The sequence below is a fragment of the Mirounga angustirostris genome, unplaced genomic scaffold, assembly GCF_029215605.1.
Source record: "Mirounga angustirostris isolate CCGP_5_RB_7025 unplaced genomic scaffold, mMirAng1.0.hap1 SCAF_11, whole genome shotgun sequence".
NCBI lineage: Eukaryota > Metazoa > Chordata > Mammalia > Carnivora > Phocidae > Mirounga > Mirounga angustirostris.
Window position 1 is genome coordinate 20,415,806 of NW_026991719.1, and position 19,673 is coordinate 20,435,478.

The window sequence follows — 19,673 nt, forward strand, 5'->3', positions numbered from 1 at the left end:
TCAAAAGGGACCATTTTCAAAGTAGAGATCGTGCCTCGACGGCCAGCCCTCAGCTCAGTGCCTTTTTCTGGCACATGGAAGGGGCTCGATAAATGCAAATTAAATGAATAAGTGACTAGAGAGTCACCAGCGTGGCAGGCAAGTCCTCTGCTTCCCTAAGGAAGTCTGCTTCACATGCGGTTGAGGAAAAGACGCAAAAGGTACTATTTTGTCATCTCCCATTTGAAGACATGCCCTTGGGATGCTAGATGATTTTATCTCCCTCACAAAAGTCTACTCTGGATGGTGGTTTCATCACTCAGGACCCTTTCATCTAGAACACGTGAGACTGAGTAAAAATAAGCACCAAGGATGCCAAGTTCTAATAGACCTTCCTTAACGTCCTCAAAGCTGCATTTGGGTGCACCGATACGGGGCTATAAAGAGGTCACAGGTGTTATCAAGGCAAGAATATGGTTAATACTTAAACTTGTCGTCAACTGAGACGACATGTTGGCAATTGAGGTATTTCTACCCAGTATGATTATGGCCACTCAGAGATATCAGGGGTGGGACGGCATGAGAGAGAGGGCCTAGGGACAAGGGTGCTGGGTTCTCAGTTTGGAAACTTGGGCAAGACTCACATCTCAGAAGTTACTTAACCTCAGTGTCCAAAACTGAGAAATGAGGCGACCGGACAAGATGACCTTGGGCTCATCTGTGCCACTTCCTTCTCCCTCACTCCCCAAGTCCAATCAATCTCCTTCCACTCACTAGTCTACTTCCTAAAAAGCTCCCCAATTCACCCGCTTTTCTCCATCCTCCACCTAAAGCCATCTAACACCATCTAGTTCAAGGGTTATATCAAGAGTCTCCGGCCATGTTGATTTTTGTTCCCTCAACCCTGTCTACACATAGCAGGAGCCACAGAGCAGTCTTTCAAAACAGAAATCAGAGGGCTGCCCAACATCTTTCACTGGCTTTCTACGGTCCTCAGGATTCAGATCCAAATCCGTACCTGGGCTCTGCAGCGGCTTGCTTCACCCCTTCCCTGCACACTCTCCAGTCTCATCGCAGACCTGCTCCCCAACCTCACTGCCTAAGCCAAGGCCCCTGGGCTCCACCACTGTAAGGGGCCCCATTCTCATTGGATTCTCTGGAGCTGGGCAACAAACTGAGCCTGCCTGAGACCCACCACACTGGACTTCAGTGTCCTGAGAGGGCAGGCCCCCTCCCCTCCCTCTGCCACAAACACACTCTCTACCTGGCTAACTCTTGGTCATTCATTGGGTTTCACCTTTAGCGTCACTTCCTCAAAGAGATCTCTCAACCCCTGGGCCGGTTCTTCTGGCTTCTTATTCCCTCCCATGGTCCACTGCTCTTTTCCTTCAACTATTCCAAGGTCTTTATAAAACAGCTTCTTCAGTACCTGCCTTCCCCACTTGACAATAAGCTGCATGAGGGAAGGAACTGCTCCTGCATTATTCTCCTCTAGATTCTCAGCCCCGGGTGGCAAGCGGGCACTGTAAGAGGACTACTGACTCTAAGTGCCTTTCCCAATCCAGTTGTCATCCATTCGTCCTTGATGGGCTTGTCCGGGTGGCGGCCCCCTCTGGGGTGGCGCCCCGAGCGGGCCCCGGTGGCTGCCGCACATGGAGCAGCAGCAGGTTGCCACTGCCCGTGTGGGAGACAAAGCATCTGCTTTCGAATGTTCTGTGGCTCAGAGCTGGCCTTTACCACTAGGTCCGAAACTACGCCTATCACCTTCTGAGAATATGGACTCGAACACAGAAGACCAAAGCGCAGGCAGAGGGTGCGAACATCCCAACACCTGTACCTAGACCGCACCCAACCGGGCCAGCGGGGCAGGGGGCCCCGGTGGGTCGGGGAACGCTGAGTGGTCCCAAGCCGGGGGGCTGAGACAACATCCTCACCTCGGTGGGGGCAGCACGGAGCTTTCTAGTGAGCACTGTGTCCCACCTTTCAGCAGGCAGGTACTTTTCCCACACCCCTGCTGCCTGGTGAAATGTCCAGAAGATCCTCCAGCTACTAGCAGATTTCAGCAAGTCACTTAGGCACTGGTGACATGAGCTCACCCTTTCCGTGAAGCCACAGAGTGAGGTCTCCGTGGCTGAGTGACTGGAAGTTGCGGGCGGGGACAAACTTGCTTTGGCTGGTGGGGAGGTAGGTCTCTGAAAGAAGCCGAGCCCTCTGCTGACATAATGAGGCACCCGGCTTCCTCCAAGTCCTAATTAGTGCTCTGCTAAAAATATTCAGTAATGAGCGCGCTCAGAGAACCTTTTTGTCATGCTTTTCCGAATTGCAGTGTTTGCTTCTGGAGCTATTTTAAGCCACAGCCAAACACATGTTAATGAAGGAGCCTCTCGTGGTAGTAGGCCCTAGTGGCAGGAGGATGAGGACCGTGGGCCTGGCAGTCTACTTCATTTGCGCACCGTCCTTTCGTCCAGCTCTGCTGGACGGTTTGGACATGTACTTCTGACAAGCAAAGCAGAGCATGCTGTGAAGTTTGATTCATGCCCTCGATATCTCTGGCTTCATTTAAAGTGACTTTGACTTTTAAAAGAGACCTGACTTAGAGTGCAAAAGCCCAGTGCGTGTGCTTAGGCCATTTCTGAGCATCTTTCTCTCAGGATGAATGCCCTGGCCTTCTCTGCCGTGGCTGTCCCTTGCTGAGCCATCAGCAGAGCAGATCAAGGGACCTGCGCAGATGAAGAGTCACACGTGGTCTTCCGCCTGTGCTGCCGGGGCAAGGAGAATACCACCGGACTGTTCAATCTGAAGATGCGAGTCGGGGCCGATTGAAGACGGGTACAATCCCCGTCCCCTGGGATGACTTGCTCGCGTAACAAAGAGAATGTCGTATTAGCGACACTGCGGCACTTCCAAGGCTAGGGCGCAAAAAGCCTTGAGGCTTCTGTCAAGATTGTTAACTCTCCAAATGCCCTCTCCCAGGACGCACACCCTTGTAACGCAGCTTCCACCCTTTCAGAACCCCATGCAACACGGAGAGGCCACAGGCAGGCGCTGCAGTGTCGTCTCCCCCGCCCCCCCGCCCCGCCCCCGCAGAGCTCACACTGCAAGCCAGATGCAAGGGCACCATCTGGGACCCCCAGCCCAACTGGGGCTTCAGATGATGGCAGCCCCAGTCAACAGCTGAGTACACCCATTTGAGAGACCCCCTAGCAAGAACCACCCAGCCAAGCCTTTGCTGAAATCCCGCCCTACAAAAACACTAGCAAAATAAAGTGGCTCTTTTAAGCCACTAACTGTGGGAGTAATTTGTTATGCAACAATAGGGTGCTGGATTGCTTTGAGTTAGGAAAATATTGGACCTGTGCCTATACCTTAAAATCGGGAAAGCAACTTTTTCTTAGCTCACTAGAGGCTACTCGCCCAGAAATAAAACCACCACCGAATGCATGTTTTTACTCGACAAGGTAGCTGAGAAACTGTCCCCCCAGGAAACGCTGATTCCATTCACCCTGGGTGAACCAGATACCTGGTCTAGATTCTTGCTACTCTAAGTGAGCTCTGTGGACTTGCAGTACCTACCAACCCAGGAGCTAGAAATGGGGATCTTAGGGGCACCTGCGTGGCTCAGTCGGTTAAGCGTCTGCCTTCGGCTCAGGTCATGGTCCCAGGGTCCTGGGATCAAGTCCCATATCGGGCTCCTTGCTCAGCAGGGAGCCTGCTTCTCCCTCTCCCTCTGCCTCCTGTTCCCCCTGCTTGTGTTCCCTCTCTCACTCACGCTTTCTGTCAAATAAATAAATAAAATATTAAAAAAAAAAAAAAAAGAAATGGGGATCTTAGGTCCCACCAGACCTAATGAACCCAAATCTGCATTTAAAAAGATCCTGCAGTATGTCTCCTAAGACAAGGAAAACAAAAGCAAAAATAAACTATTGGGACTACATCAAAATAAAAAGCTTCTGACCATGAAGGAAACAACCAACAAAACAAAAAGACAGACAACCTACTGAATGCGAGCAGATATATGCAAATGACATATCCCATAAGGGGTTAGTATCCAAAATACATAAAGCACTTATACAACTCAACACCAAAAAACAATCCAATTAAAAATGGGCAGAAGACATGAAGATGACATACAGATGACCGAAAGACACATGAAAAGATGTTCAATATCACTTGTCATGAGGGAAATGCAAATCAAAACTACACTGAGATATCAGCTCACCCGGTCAGAATGGATACAATCGAAGACAGAAAAAACAGCAGGTGTTGAGGTGAGGATGTGAAGAAAAAGGAACCCTCGTATACTCTTAGTATGAAAGCAAACTGGTTCAGCCACTGTGGAAAAGACTATGGAGGTTCCTCAAAATATTAAAAATAGAATTGCCAGAGGATCCAGTAAGAGTATTACTGGGTGTTTACCCAAAGAATACAAAAAATTAAGAAAGATATATGCACCCCGATGTTTATTGCAGCATTGTTTACAATAGCCAAGATATAGAAGCAGCCCAAGTGTCCACTGATAGATGAACGGATGAAGATGTGGTATATATGTAAAATGGAATATTACTCAGCTATAAAAAAGAATGAAATCTTGCCATTTGCAACAACATGGAAGGATCTAGAGGGTATTATGCCAGGTGAAATAAGTCAGAGAAAGACAAATACCATATGATTTCATTCATATGTGGAATTTAACAAACAAATGAACAAAGAAAAAAAGAGAAACCAAGAAATAGACTTAACTATAGAGAACAATTAGATAGTTACCAGAGGGGAGGTAGTGAGGGATGGGGGAATAGGTGAAGGGGATTAAGAGTACACTTATAATGATGAGCACTGAGTCATGTATAGAACTGTTGAATCACTATATTGTACACCTGAAACTAATAAACTAACTGCATGTTAACTGTACAGGAGGGGAAGGGAGGGGAGAGGAAGGGAAAGAGAAGGAAAGCAAGATCATGTAGGGATCCACAGTCACATTTACATTTGACAAGCACTGGTCTATACCAGGTCCTTCATGGCAATTTTAGGGAAGGAACAGCCGGCTCACAGCTCAGATCTTACAAAGACTTAGAAAGGTAACCATCACTCCATGCCATAAGCCATCTCCCTTCCTTCTCCCCTCCTACTCCTGCCATGTTCCTCAGCAGCCTTCCAAGTCTAAAGGTTTCCAAGTGTGGGGTTTCCTTTCTTGGAACTCCTTACAAACAAGATTGGGATCTGAGAATGTCAGGCCTTCCATTCTCATCCAATGCTCCTGACCACTGAGGGAAGGAGGCCTTTCTGAGAACATGGTATAGACCTGACCACCAGCCCTGCTGGGGGTAGCATGGAGCTTCCCCAGCTGCCCTGAAGGGGTTTGAACCAACAAAAACACCATCGGGGAAGCTAAGTATATTATAGATAACAAAATAATTTTCTGAAATATTATCCAATGTCGTTTTCATTTCTGGGGATGATGTCTGTCCTGAGGCCCCATTCCCACTAACGTGGAGACATCCATCACCTCAGGGGAAAGTAAATGTAGCTGAGAATACAGGACACTACATTCAGCTTTTGACTTCTCAAACTGGCTCTTTTGAAGGCTCATTTCAGAAAGAATAGTTATCACAGCTAAGGCTTTCACTTCAAAGAGCCACACTTTGAGGACTACAAAAAGGGTTTTCTAAATCCCAGAAGTGTCCCTTTAATTATGAAGAACCAGAGGCTGAGTGGACTCAGAGTACAGAATATTTTCCTGTAAGCCTTGGAGTGGGGAAAACATGAAATTACCCAAGTGGCAGCTTCCTGCCCTCCAGGCGGAAGAAAAACCCCTCCTTGCACTGAGGGGAAAGAATCCAGAGAGGAATAAGGAGGGGCACAGCAGAAGTGAGAGAATGTGAGCAGGACCTATCCTTTGCCCAGACTCAGAGTCACACCCCAGGGGCAGGGACAGGTAAGAGATCCCATTAGACAGCCCAGAGCACAGAGGGGGGTGTCTGGGGGGCTCAGTCGGTTAAGCGTCCGACTCTTGATTTCAGCTCAGGTCATGATCTCAGGGTTGTGGGATTGAGCCCCGCATCAGGCTCCGCACTGGGCATGGAGCCTGCTTAAGATTCTCTCTCTCTCTCTCTAAAATGGGGAGGGGCAGAGCACAGGGGCTCATACCCTGTTTACCTCTAGGACTGACATGGCTCCCCCGACAGCCCTCCAGTAGATTATGGAGGACATTTTTAAAGTTCTCAGGGGCCCTCTGGGGGAACACTGGAGGTAGCGGAGATTTGGAATCAGCATGACCGCTGGGTGGGACGCCGGTAGCAGAGGGAAGCGATCTTGCAGCAGAGGCTGTGGCAAGAGGGGGCCAGAGGGGAGGTGGGGAGGGATGTGTCGAGAAGCGTCAGGAGGCTATGACGGGGGCCTGAAAGCCATAGATGAGGGCAGAGCAGGTTTGATATCACACAACGAAAGATCAGCAAGAACCAGTCCCCCACCCCATGCCGGGCCAATACAGAGGCCCCAGAATTGTAGATCACCCCAGGAGAAAAAGGCTAAGAGTTGACTCTACATAGTCCCAGGGCAAACCTAGAAGGGTCTGAATTACTGTAAGCTTCAGGTGTGGTTTTTTCTGTCATCTATGGAAATGGGGGCTCCTAAGTCAGTTCAGCTACAGAAGCGACTCCTGGCTGCCTACCCAGTTGACCCTTCCCCCACAAGAGACCTGCTCATGGCACTTCCCGGATGCTGAGTGGCATCTGGCTTCATGTGACATAGAGACTTCAATCTAAACGGCCCCATTCTGCCAATCTCCATCTCTGCTCTCACCTCTCCACACCCTATACTAGATGAACATTGGTTTTCTCCAAACACGCTGTACTTCTTCATACACTCCCACCTTTGGACAGGCCTCCCCGGCCTATAGAACATACCCCTCCAGAGGCTTACAATACTGTGATGTAACTGGGCGCCTGGGTAGCTCAGTTGTTAAGGTCTGCCTTCGGCTCAGGTCCTGATCCCGGGGTCCTGGGATCGAGCCCCACATTGGGCTCCCTGCTCACCTGGAAGCCTGCTTCTCCCTCTCCCACTCCCCCCTGCTTGTGTTCCCTCTCTCGCTGTCTCTCTCTCTCTGTCAAATAAATAAAGAAAATCTTTAAAAATATATTGTGATGTAACTACTTATGTCTGTCTCTGCTCTCTCCACTGGGTGAGGGCTATGTCTTATTCACAGTTGCATCCCATCTTCCCTCCAACAGTTCCTGGCTTGTTGAACACACTCAGGTAACTCACAGGTTCACCAGTGAGGGGCAACACCATCCAAAGATGGAAATGTGCCACCTTGGGAGGTAGGAGCTCCCCCATCATGGGGTATGTTCAAGTACCAGTTCTACCAGGAGCTGGCAGTGATGCCACGGAAGGCCTAGGAGCCTGGGTTTGTGACCCTCAGGAACCCATCCTCCCTTAAGAGTCTGAAGGTCCATAAGTCCTGGGAAAAGGCTGTGGTGGCAGCAGGTTGAAGCGGAGAGATGGTGGGACCAACATGTTGTGTGGGGGCGGTTTCCAGTGGTCCCAGGAACAGTAGAAGACGACTCTGATGGGGGCAGCTCCGGTACGATGGGTATATTCGCCTTCTTGAGCTCTCTCAGTAAAGCCGATGGTAACTCACAAGACTAGAGTGTCTGGACATGCCAGATAATGGTTTAATGACTGGAGGAAGGTATGCATGGATGCATCTACAGTGCCTATCGAAGAGGCGTATGATAGAAAACAAAACAGCAGAAAACCAACCGAGCCATTAAAAATCTACTTGTGCACCTACCTTCCAGCTAAAATACCAATTCCAGCCCATCCTTTCCTGAAACTCTTCCTTGCCCAAGATTCTCAGGCAGCAGTAGGCTTATGGGAGGTTTATGGAAGGTAGTCTGATGAAGGAGGGTGGATGGAGAGCCTAAGGAATTCAGGCTACTATGCCGCCTCCCTCCATCTTGGATACCTCCATTTTTAGGGTCAGGAAAACCACGTAACTCTATAAGAAGATAGAAGTAATTACCTTTGCCCCATCTGTCTTTTTAAATAATCCAAATGGACAGAAGCTGGGGAGGCTGAGTATTTAAAAAATCCTAGCAATGACTATTTTAATTCTTAGGTGATTACAGGAAACCCTGTGACATTGAAAACCTCAGCTCAGGAAAATAACAAGTGTTGGGTAGTGAGTGTATAGCAGAGACTATTTTCCCATTATACATCTGCCCCCAAAGCACCTATAATTTGCGATTTATATTCTCTTGCCTTTTGTAAGATAAAGTGAGAGAAATGCAAATTCACAGATATAATTTTAAAGATCTTTCATTCAGATCACAGCCACTTTTGAAACAAGTCAAATGGCAAACACTTCTATCTTTCCCTGAGAATTTTTGAGGCTATGGTGGCTTGGAGTAATTTAGCACAGGTAGCCAACAACTGGTGAAAGACTCAGGGGCCATGATACCAACAAAAAGCAAACAGATTAGATGCAAAGGTTGATATAATTACCCCCAAACCGCCCCTTAATCTAAGTAATTTGAAAAACTCTACAAGACAGAGTGTGTGCCCAAATTATCTAGGTAAGCAGCTCTACTCCCTGCAGAGTGGGAAGAGCCTTTGCAGACAAAAGACCTCCATCCTAAGCTGACTCCCCATCATACTCCATTAAAAGCACCCTCTTGCTTAGCCAGCACTGAATGAGCTCTACACATGCACCAGGACTATGCTGGGGATGTGAAGATGGATGAGACATGGCAGAGACCATGGCACTTCATTCTAGCTAGGGATACACACACACACACACCACACACACACACACACACACTATCAGGATGCCATCAAAAGGGAGCTGAAAATAAGATCCATTTGCAAAGAGTATCTGAGAAGGGTTGGGGGAGGGTAGTGCTGAATTATGCACCCGGAAGAGAGGGCATGTCAAGGGCTAGCTCCTCAACTGGGCATGGAATAGGCGTGGAAGCTCAGAGGAAGGGCATGTCCAGCCCAGAGAAGAGCTGGAGCCAAGACGCTAAGTGGGGGTACGTCTGGGCACCAGGACGGACTCCATGTGTCTGGAGTTTAGCGCCTGAGCAAGGCGATGCAGAGACCAGGCTAACAAGACTGAGAGGCTGTGCAGGGCCAAGGGACAAAGACTCAATCACAAAACCCAGGAGTGGTGAGAGAGACCGAAGGGAAAGAGAAGGTCCCAGAAGTGTCCCAGAAAGAAGAAGACAAAAGCACATAGGAGAGGAGAGTGGTCAGCAGGGTTGTTCTGTCCAGAGGAGGACAGCAAAGAAGCCACTGGATTGGGTGGTCCGAAGGTCATCAGGGACCGGAGGGAGGATAGGACAGAAGTCAGAGCACAGATAGGTGAGGAATGACAGGGAGGTGAGCCTGCGAGGTGCCGGCAAGGGATGATGCAACAAGGATGGGACTGGAGAAGGGAGAGGGAAGGCAGAAGAAGGATTTTGTTTTGTTTTTGTAGACTCTCAAACAATAGTAAGCTGAGAAGAAACTGCTGGAGAGTGAGAACCTTGCACACAGAGAGAGCAAGAATAAAGCAGACAGACTTCAAGGAAGGGAGGAGGTGGATTCAGGTAAAGAAGTCAGCCAGGGGGGCGCCTGGGTGGCTCAGTCAGTTAAGCATCTGCCTTCGGCTCAGGTCATGATCTTAGGGTCCTGGGATCGAGTCCCACATCGGGCTCCCTGCTCAGTGGGGAATCTGCTTCTCCCTCTGCCTCTGCCTGTCACTCTGCCTACTTGAGCTCTAGCTCTCTGTCAAATAAATAAATAAAATCTTAAAAAAAAAAAAAAAAGAAGTCAGTCTGGGACAGAAAACCTACCCCTTTTCCTCAGGATACAGGGGAGGGGGCGAGGGCGCAAGGAGTTAGAGGTACATCAAGGCAGGAAGATAAATGTTATCAAGGAACATCAAGAATCCCCCTGAGTGGCGCCTGGGTGGCTCAGTTGGTTAAGCGACTGCCTTCAGCTCAGGTCATGATCCTGGAGTCCCGGGATCAAGTCCCGCATCGGGCTCCCTGCTCAGCAGGGAGTCTGCTTCTCCCTCTGACCCTCTTCCCTCTCGTGCTCTCTGTCTCTCATTCTCTCTCTCTCAAATAAATAAAATCTTTAAAAAAAAAAAAAAAAAGAATCCCCCTGAGGCTGGAAACCACAGATCTGTTACGATGCCCAACAGTGATTTCCCTCAAGTCCTCAGTGGCAAAGGAATAGGAACAGAGAAGTTGGCAAAGGAATGAACCGCAGGGAGTCTGCAATGGAAGGAAACCCGCCTCTCTCCAGCCCCCTAGTAACTCCCTGGGGCAGACTAGTCTTTGACCTTCAAAGAAATGCTTAGTGACAGCTGGGACAACTTCCAAAGCTCAGGCACCACATCTGCCCTCCATGACAGTGCTTAACAGTTTGGGGAAGGAAATATTCTACCTGATTTCCCAAATATTTACCTTTTTTTTTTTTTTTGCTTCTGCATGTGGTACCTGAGGCTGTAACTATCGTGTGACAGGATGACAGATGGCAGGACTGACTTTGGAGACAAGGAGTCCAGATTGTTAATTACCCAGTTATCTGGCTTCTGGAAGGAACTTTCTTGGAAGTATAACATAATTTCATTCTGAGGACCTAAATGTGAATGAGGAAAATGATCACCCTTTAAATAATAGAGTCCAATGATTTTAGTCTGATGAGCCCTAAAATTGAGCCACACACTAGAAGTTGGTATACCTGTGGTATGGCAGAGTACTTTGGTGCTCGAGTTAACTCTTCTATAAATACCTAAGTGGTGTCTTTCCTATGACTGAGACTTAGCACATGTCAACAGAAGCTTGTAAAGGCTATGTGGCAGACGTCTGAAATTCCAGCGCCTTCCATGTATATGCTACAAGACTAGGGCAGAGGTCTCTTATTAAACCTGATGGTCATAATGCAGTGGACAGGTGAGCACAGGGGAACTCACCTGCTTCCTTTATATGCTTGTAAACATCATCAGAACCAGCAGAAGAGTAGGGAATGTCATCATGGGCCACAAAGTCAATCTGTTGGAGAGAGAGAAGAGTGATGTCACCAGTGGGATGGATGTGCATATGCCTTTTTTTAAAAAAAACCTCTTTTTTAAAAAAGATTTTATTTATCAGAGAGACAGAGAATGCAGAGGGAGAAGCAGGCTCCCCACTGAGCAAGGAGCCTGATGTGAGACTCCATCCCAGGACCCTGGGATCATGACCTGAGCCGAAGGCAGACGCTTAACCAACTGAGCTACCCAGACATCCCAGTGTGCAAATGCCTTTTGGAATAAAGTAGTCGTAATAAAGCAGCTGAAATAAGCAGTTTATAATGTGCATTTGAATCCTTGACTGAAAGGTACTGCCAATTGTCTCCATTTCCGGGAGATAAAGGGAACTAGATTGGTTGGTCTCCTTCACTGGTCCCTCTCTTTCCTGACAGTAGGCTTTCTAGGCCTTCTGTCCTTCTGCCTTTAAACTTTCTCCTTAGAGAATTCATTCATGCTTCAGATTTTAATCAGCCTTGCTATGATGAGGAAGCCAAACCTCCATTTCCTGTCCCACTGATGGCAACAGGCCCTCACACTTAAGCCAGGTTTTCTGTGGTAAAAATGAATTCACAACTTTTTTCTTATTTGATCTCCCTAACCACCTTGCTAGGCAAGAGGGGCCCATACTACTGTTTCCGTTGGGACAGAAGGCTGCCGAAACTAGAAAACTTGTCAGATTTGCCCCAAGTCACCCTTTGGCATCATTTTAAAATCAACCTTTTCGATATTTAATTCAGCCTGAAAACTGGTGTCCCCTCCCAGAGGCACCTCCACTTTCCCGGTGTACCTAGGCCCCAAACACCTTGGAATTGGCCTTCTTTCCCTACTTCCTTTAGTCTCCAGGCACAAAGGTCCCAAGGCCCCCTGGGCTGTGTGAGAGTGCGCGTGCGCGTGGGAACGTCCCTGCGTGCCGCGTGCCCAGCAGGTCCTCTCCGCGGCTGCTACGGGAAACCCAGGGCCCGGTGACCTGGACTACTGCTTCCAACTTGTACCTGACCTTCCTCACTGCAGCCTGTCTCCTTTCCAAACCACCCCTCTGTCACGTGGGGGGCAGGTCCTTCTTAACCGGGTTTCTTCCGTGTCATCCTTCCTGCTGATCTCCCCTAGCTCCCTGCCTCCTACTCCACCAAATCTAAACTTGCTGCCTGGCTTTTGCAGCCCTTTGTGACGAGGCTTGACTCCACCTGGAGAGGTAGTTTACAGCAGGAGTCCCATCTGCCTGCCCCACCGCTTACTAGCTAGAGAAGTCATAAATTTAATCCTTAAATTAGTATTTCTGAACCTGGGCACTTGTGACACCTTGAGGTGGATTGTTCTTGGGGGGGTGCCCTGGCCTTTACCCACTAGATGCCAGTAGCACCCCTCTAGCTGCGACAACCAAAAGTTTCCAGACACTGCCAAATGTCCCTTGAGGGCAAATTCAAGCCCAGTTGAGAATCGCTGGATTAAATGATGTCGTGATGGAAAAGTGCTAAAAATGATAACCAGTGCACAGTAAACACTCAGTGTTATTATTCAATCCATTATTAGTACTCAAACTTAGTTCCTCCTCCTCTCCAGTATATAACAACAACGACGACGACGACAAAGTCTCGGGGTGGCCGTGAGATTGAATGCGATTCATGTAGGAGCAAAGCCCTCAGCACAGTGCCTGGCACATGGTGAATAATAAACGGCGGCCACCGCTACCATCGTCAGAACCCCCATCATGCCTGGCACGAGTTGAATATACAATAGATGTTCAGTAAAAATGTGTTAGCGACTGCTGGAAGTAAATCATATTGTAGTTTCTCCTTTTGCTTTTTATTCTTGCTGGGAGATTATCTCCTCTGCTATTACCCATGCACATTTATCAGTGTTCTCTCTTCTCTTCTGCATCGGGAATTTAAAAATAGAAAAGAAAACTCTTAGAACAGCTTCATCTTGTGGGGTTTTTTTTTTTTTTTTTTTTGGTACGGCTAAAGAAGGAAAGAATAGCTCTTAATGTGGAGCTGGTAAGGCGACACAAAGCACATAATTTCATGCAGATCAAAAGAATTTCTCGTGTTTTCAACTAATAAAAATCTTGTATCAGTAGGAGCCTCAGGGTCACAAAATCACAGATATAAAGTTCTTTCCTTAAAGGCTGACCTGTGCCCTTCTGGATATAATGCATATTCATTTGTTCCTTGAAAAAGGATGCCTGTGAATATACAAGCATCAATAATGATGATGGTGGTGGTAATGACAATGACATTTTGAAGCTCTGGCTATGGGCCACACAGTGTTCAAAGGGTTTTACTTACATGATCTCATTAGATTCTCAAAACAGCCCCCCATGGGAGAAGTACTAACATCACCTGAGTTTACAATTTAGGTAAGTGGGTTCAATATCTTGCTCAAGGTCCCACAGGTAGGAAGGGATAGAGGCGCACTTGGATGTGGGTGGCCTAGCTCTAGCACCCACAGTGAGGAAGTGAGAGGACATCAGTCCCCAGGCCTGGGCAGAAGACAGGTGCTGTATCAAGTGACACCACATGACAGTTCCTGAAGTCACCTCTTTCAGAGAGTAGAAGCCTCTGGGCTTTCTGCATGTAGGCTGTAGAACCAGACTCTAATTCTTCTACTTAGAGAACATGGAAGAGTAGGTACCTTGTGTTTTTCCAGAAACTCTGGAGTGAGTGTCCACGGAGCATCTCTAATGACTTCATCCACATAGCGACAGTGTCTGAGAGCTTCATATCTCTCTGCTTCGTTCATCACAGTGAAACCTTTGAATTTGTGGGTGAGGTCATCACTGCAAACTGAAACAGACATAGACATGAAAGGCTGCTACCTGGCCCAGGCCCTGCTCGCAGCCATCCTGGGACATCAGGGCTTGTTCAGCAAAACAAAAGGAGCTCAGCCTTACTTGGTACATGATGTAATCAAACTTGTTTTTTTTACAGGAACAAAGCATCAGGAAAGCAAAGCAAGCTGAAATCCATCAGCAATCGAGAATTCCATTTTAGTGCTAATTTTGACTTCATTCTCTGCTGCAACTTTTATTAAAATTATTCTCCACACTACCTAATGTGACTTCTGTATCTTTTATTTTTCTATCCCACCATTCAGTAAAAATTACTATTCGGAAAAAAAAAAATGGCCAAATGACCAGAGAAAGAGGGAAGAGGGAAAAAGAAAAGAAGCAGGAGGCCTGAATTTTAGAAGGTCTGAACAATCAGTTCCAATTCCCTTGCTGGATCATTGTACTTAGTAACCCAACTGTGATTCCTTTGCATGCATGTGTGCATGGGCATACGCGCACGTGCATCCGTGTGTGGGAGCACACGCATGCACACACGCGCACACACACACACACTTCTGTTCCCCGGATTGAGGTCCAGTCACTACACATCAGACCACACAATCAAGAGGAGGAAGTCATAAAATAAAAGATCTGATCTAGCAGAATTCATCCTTGTAACATGTCTTATCCTTCCTAGATCTCAGGTTCCTGAATCTCCAAATGGGGGTTAATATCATCCACTATCAACTTTAGAAAGAATTTTTAGAGGATTTACATAAGAGTGCTTTGAGATAAACTGAACAAGAAATATTATTCATTATTCTGTCCAGAATATATTTGTTTTCAGGAAAGGCAGCTTTCCTACATGTCAGGAAGAAGTGTCACTGTGGGTCCAGTCCCTGTTTACCAATATCCTGGTGAAGGTCGGACTACAGCCAGACTGCCCTGACTGCTCCATAAGAGGTTTTATGTACACACAATAAAATTTACAAAATTTAAGTGTTCAACATATGTTTTAAAAACAAAAATACAATTATTTTCTTGGAACCGAAGGATGACCCACATCCAGAACCAAATCTAGCCACAGAGTGAGCACAGCCAACGGCTACAACCAGCGTCCTTGGAAAACCTCCTGGGGCAGCCCTCATTCGCTCCACCTCCAAACCATCCGCAGACCTGCCCCCCCGCCCCCGCCTTCAGCGCCCCTGCAAGCCACGGTGTACTCACCACCTCCACCGCTCACCAGCCCGCCCACCTTCTCCCCCCACGGATTACTGCCGTGGCCTCCTAACTTGGCTCTTGTTTCTGCCTTGCCCGCCCCCAGCAACCTCTGCCTATTGGCCAGAATCATCCCCTTAAAACCTGTCTGATTGTCGTCCTTGGGCTCAGAACCCTTCCTGTCTCCCTCAGAGTAAAAGTGAAACAATTCCACTGGCCCACAGGCCCCCACAAGACCCACGCCTCAGCCCACTCTTTGCCTCTCGGACAGCGCCTCCTTGCATCCCAGCCCTTGGCCTTCATGCCGTTCCCTGAAGCCACCAAGAATGCTCCTGCTCAGGTCAGGACTTGGCACCTCCTACTCCCCAAACCTGGAACAGTTGTGCTCCTCTGCAGGCCACAGAGCTCACTTCCTCTCCTCCCTCGAGGCTTCCCAGCCATCCTACTGAAATTGCCATTTGGCCCCCATCCCTGGTGGTTGCCATCCCTTTCCCATTTTACTTCTTGCCATGGCGCTCCTCATCATGTAACTGTCTTATTGAATTTTACTGCTGATGTCCTTCTACAAAAATATATGCTCCCTGAAGACAGGGACTTTTGTTTGGTTTTCTGATGGCCCATAAGGGCTCTTAACAAGTATTTATTGAATGAACGAACAGTGCCTAAAACATACAGATGCTCAGTTAATGTTTACTATGATTTACAATAATATTTATCTGTAGGCACATTTCAACAACATATATATAATTAAGAGACTAGTATGTCTCTAGATACACATGTATATGCCTATACATCTCCTATACATACTTCCTGAGATGTTGTATAGACCTGTATAGGATAAAATACAATAAAGACAACATTGTAGTAGTTTATGTTACCCAAACACCATCAACCACGTGGCTGGCTCAAAAAGTTTAAGGAGTATTAGAGTCACCTAAGGAGCTTGCTAAATATAAAGATACCTGGGTCTCACTGCCCAAGAGTTTGATTCTGTGGGTGCTATGGTCTGAGTGTGTCCCCCTAAATTCATTTGTTAAAATCTTAAATCCCAAAGGTAATGATATTTAGGAGGTAGGCCTTTGGGAGGTGCTTAGGTCTTGAGGTTGGAACCCTTATGAATGGGATTAGTGTCTTATTAAGAGCCTGACAGAGTTCCCTAGAAACTTCCACCACATGAGAAAACAGCGAGAAAGGAACAACTCTGAAACAAGATGAGGGCCCTCAGCAGGACACCATGTTAGGGCCTTATCTTGGAGTCTCCAGTCTCCCGAACTGTGAGAAGTAAACTTGTGCAATTTTTAAGCCAGCCAGCCCAGGGTGTCTTGTTGTAGCAGACCAAATGAATTAAGACTGTGAGTCTGGAGTAGGGCCTAGGCAGCTCTATTTCTGACAAGCGTCAGGTATAATTCTGATATGTACAACATTCAAAAGCCCCTGGAGCATATTATGAACATCTTGAGCCAAGAGCCCAGCCTGTTTCTGAATCACCCATCACTCCAGCTTGGGGTGGGGGCTAGGCAGGTATTGGGCCATAATTACTATGTTCTGTACTGATTCATGGATTGCATTGGCTTTAGACTCCATAAATAGGAATTATTTATGGGTCAAGATATACAATTTAAAAATTGATCTAAGACTTTTTAAATGTTCTGTTAGGACTTTATTAAAACATTACTTCAAGAGTCATACTGAGCAGAAATGGATTTCAGATCCATCAATTTTCTATTTTAAACAACACAAAACTAGGCTGGCCATATCCTCTCCCCTTTTGAACCTGCACCTGAGCAATTTGGTGTAACTTCTAGATGACCGAAATAATGGCCCCCTGACAGAGCACAAAGAAAACAAACATCCTGTTTATGCCAATCCGGGGTCCTATTTTCATATCCCAGGAGTGACCTCAAGAAGCAGCTGAACATGCTGACCGGTTATTGTCCAAACATTAATTACGCCCAAAGCAGTACTGTTGTTCTGGAGTCTTGGCAAATGCACTCTGACAACCAGATGGAGAACTCTGAGCAATGGTGTTCCATGGATGAATTCACTGAGTCATCTGGGAGCTCACACTGTAGCTACCCCATCCTGGCAGCTCCCTGTGCTCAAAATGAAATAGTACCAGTCCTCTGCAGGAGAGAAAATGTAATATAAGGGATGAACTTTGGAACCAAACAGACTTGGGTTCTAATCCCTGCTCTGCTACTTAAAACTGGGAAAATTACTCTGTCTCTTAAGACTCAGTCATCTGTCTTTAAAACATGGCAAAATTTTGATAATTGAATGTGATCATCTGAGTAAAGAGCAATGCTCAGTAACATTTGCCATTTATAAATAGTAGTATAAAACCAGCACTGGGGATATTCATTTGTGTTTTGAGCTCCGTCTTTTTCCTGCCCCCACTCCAAGCAGGTGCTCAGTCTCTTGGAACAAACTCCCCCCTAGAAGCTGTGAAATTCAAGTTGCTGGTACACAGCCTCCTCCCTGGCTGCTGCTTCCTCCAAGCCAGAACTCATTAGAGAAGTTCTGTAAGGAAAGAGACAAAGAGAGAGAAGAGTCCTCCAAATGAGGAAGAGGCCAAAGATCTGAGGATCCCATAAGCAGAAGGGTCAGTGGCAGACCCCACGAGGGATGATGACATGGTACCCTGGGCTGGGGGTTCCATGTGAGCACAGACGGCAGGTGCCTCACCTTGCACAGGCTCAGTGGGGCTGGGCTCAAGACTGGAAACCCCTCTCTTGTTTCCGTAAACATTTTGGAATCTCGTTGGACTCTGCAGAGGTGAAGATAGCCTAACAAGGACTGAGACTCAATGTCCCACCAGTCAGGCAAAATGGAGTCCCAGTGGAATATTTAATTTCAAGTAAAGTACAAGAGAGCTTAAAGGAGTAATATTTATGTCAAGTTTATGGAGTACTATTTATGTCTATTATAGTAAGAGTAGTATTACATTTATTGTTGTTATTTTTTATTCCCCTCCTATGAGGTAGAAATAGGTATTTGGTGACTCATAGCCTTAAAAAATATTTTAGGGAGATACTAACTGGGCTTGAAAAAAGCATGGAAGATACTAGAGAATCCCTCTCTGGAGAAATAAAAGAACTAAAATCTAACCAAGTTGAAATCAAAAAGGCTATTCATGAGGTGCAATAAAAAATGGAGGCTCTGCTAGGATAAATGAGGCAGAGGAGAGAATTAGTGATATGGCAGACCAAATGATGGAGAATAAAGAAGCTGAGAAAAAGAGAGATAAACAACTACTGGATCATGAGGGCAGAATGCGAGAGATAAGTGATACCATAAGACAAAACAATATTAGAATAATTGAGATCCCAGAAGAAGAAGAAAGAGAGAGAGGGGCAGAAGGTATATTGGAGAAAATTATAGCAGAGAACTTCCCTAATTTGGGGAAGGAAACAGGCATCAAAATCCAGGAGGCAAAGAGAACCCCCTCAAAATCAATAAAAAGAGGTCAACATCCCGACATATAAGAGTAAAACTTACCAGTCTTAGAGACAAAGAGAAAATACCGAAAGCAGCTCGGGACAAGAAGTCTGTAACCTACAATGGTAGAAACATTAGGTTGGCAGCAGACCTATCCACAGAGACCTGGCAGGCCAGAAAGGACTGGCATGATAGATTCAGGGCACTAAATGAGAAAAATATGCAGCCAAGAATACTATATCCAGCTAGGCTGTCATTGAAAATAGAAGGAGAGATAAAAAGCTTCCAGGACAAACAAAAACTAAAAGAATTTGCAAACACCAAACCAGCCCTACAAGAAATATTGAAAGGGGTCCTCTAAGCAAAGACAGAGCCTAAAAGTAACATAGACCAGAAAGGAATGGAGACAATATATAGTAACAGTCACCTTACAGGCAATACAATGGTACTAAATTCATATCTTTCAATAGTGACCCTGAATGGATAAAAAAACAAGACCCATCGATATGCTGCCTGCAAGAGACTCATTTTAGACCCAAAGATACCTCCAGGTTGAAAGTGAGGGGCTGGAAAACCATTTACCATGCTAATGGACACCAAAAGAAAGGTGGGGTGGCAATCCTTATATCAGACAAATTAGATTTTAAACCAAAGACTATAATAAGAGATGAGGAAGGACACCACAACCTACTTAAAGGGTCTATCCTACAAGAAGATCTAACAATTGTAAATATCTATGCTCCTAATGTGGGAGCAGCCAATTATATAAGTCAATTAATAACAAAATCAAAGAAACACAGACAACAATACAATAATAGTAGGGGACTTTAACACCCCCTTCACGGAAATGGACAGATCATCGAAGCAAAAGATCAACAAGGAAATAAAGGCTTTAAATGACACACTGGACCAAATGGACTTCACATATATATTCAGAACATTCCATCCCAAAGCAACAGAATTCTTCTCTAGTGCTCATGGAACATTCCCCAGAATAGATCACATCCTAGGTCACAAATCAGGTCTCAACTGGTACCAAAAGATTAGGATCATTCCCTGTGTATTTTCAGACCACAGTGCTTTGAAACTAGAACTCAATCACAAGAGGAAAGTTGGAAAGAACTCAAATACAGGAGACTAAAGAGCATCCTACTAAAGAATGAATGGGTCAACCAGGAAATTAAAGAAGAATTATAAAAATTAATGGAAACA

At 46.4% G+C, this 19,673-nt stretch overlaps 1 protein-coding gene across 5 annotated transcripts in view; it reads right to left on the reverse strand.

The window, feature by feature from the left end:
* PCYT1B (phosphate cytidylyltransferase 1B, choline) overlaps positions 1-19,673 on the reverse strand; it is a 112,970-nt gene that overhangs the window by 38,895 nt on the left and 54,402 nt on the right. For all 5 annotated transcript variants that reach the window (XM_064573890.1, XM_064573892.1, XM_064573891.1 and 2 more), the window contains exons 4-5: positions 13,670-13,821; positions 10,943-11,021 (exon numbers count right to left, since the gene is read on the reverse strand). In XM_064573890.1, the coding sequence (XP_064429960.1) occupies positions 10,943-11,021; positions 13,670-13,821 (231 nt within the window). The remainder of the gene's footprint in view (positions 1-10,942; positions 11,022-13,669; positions 13,822-19,673) is intronic.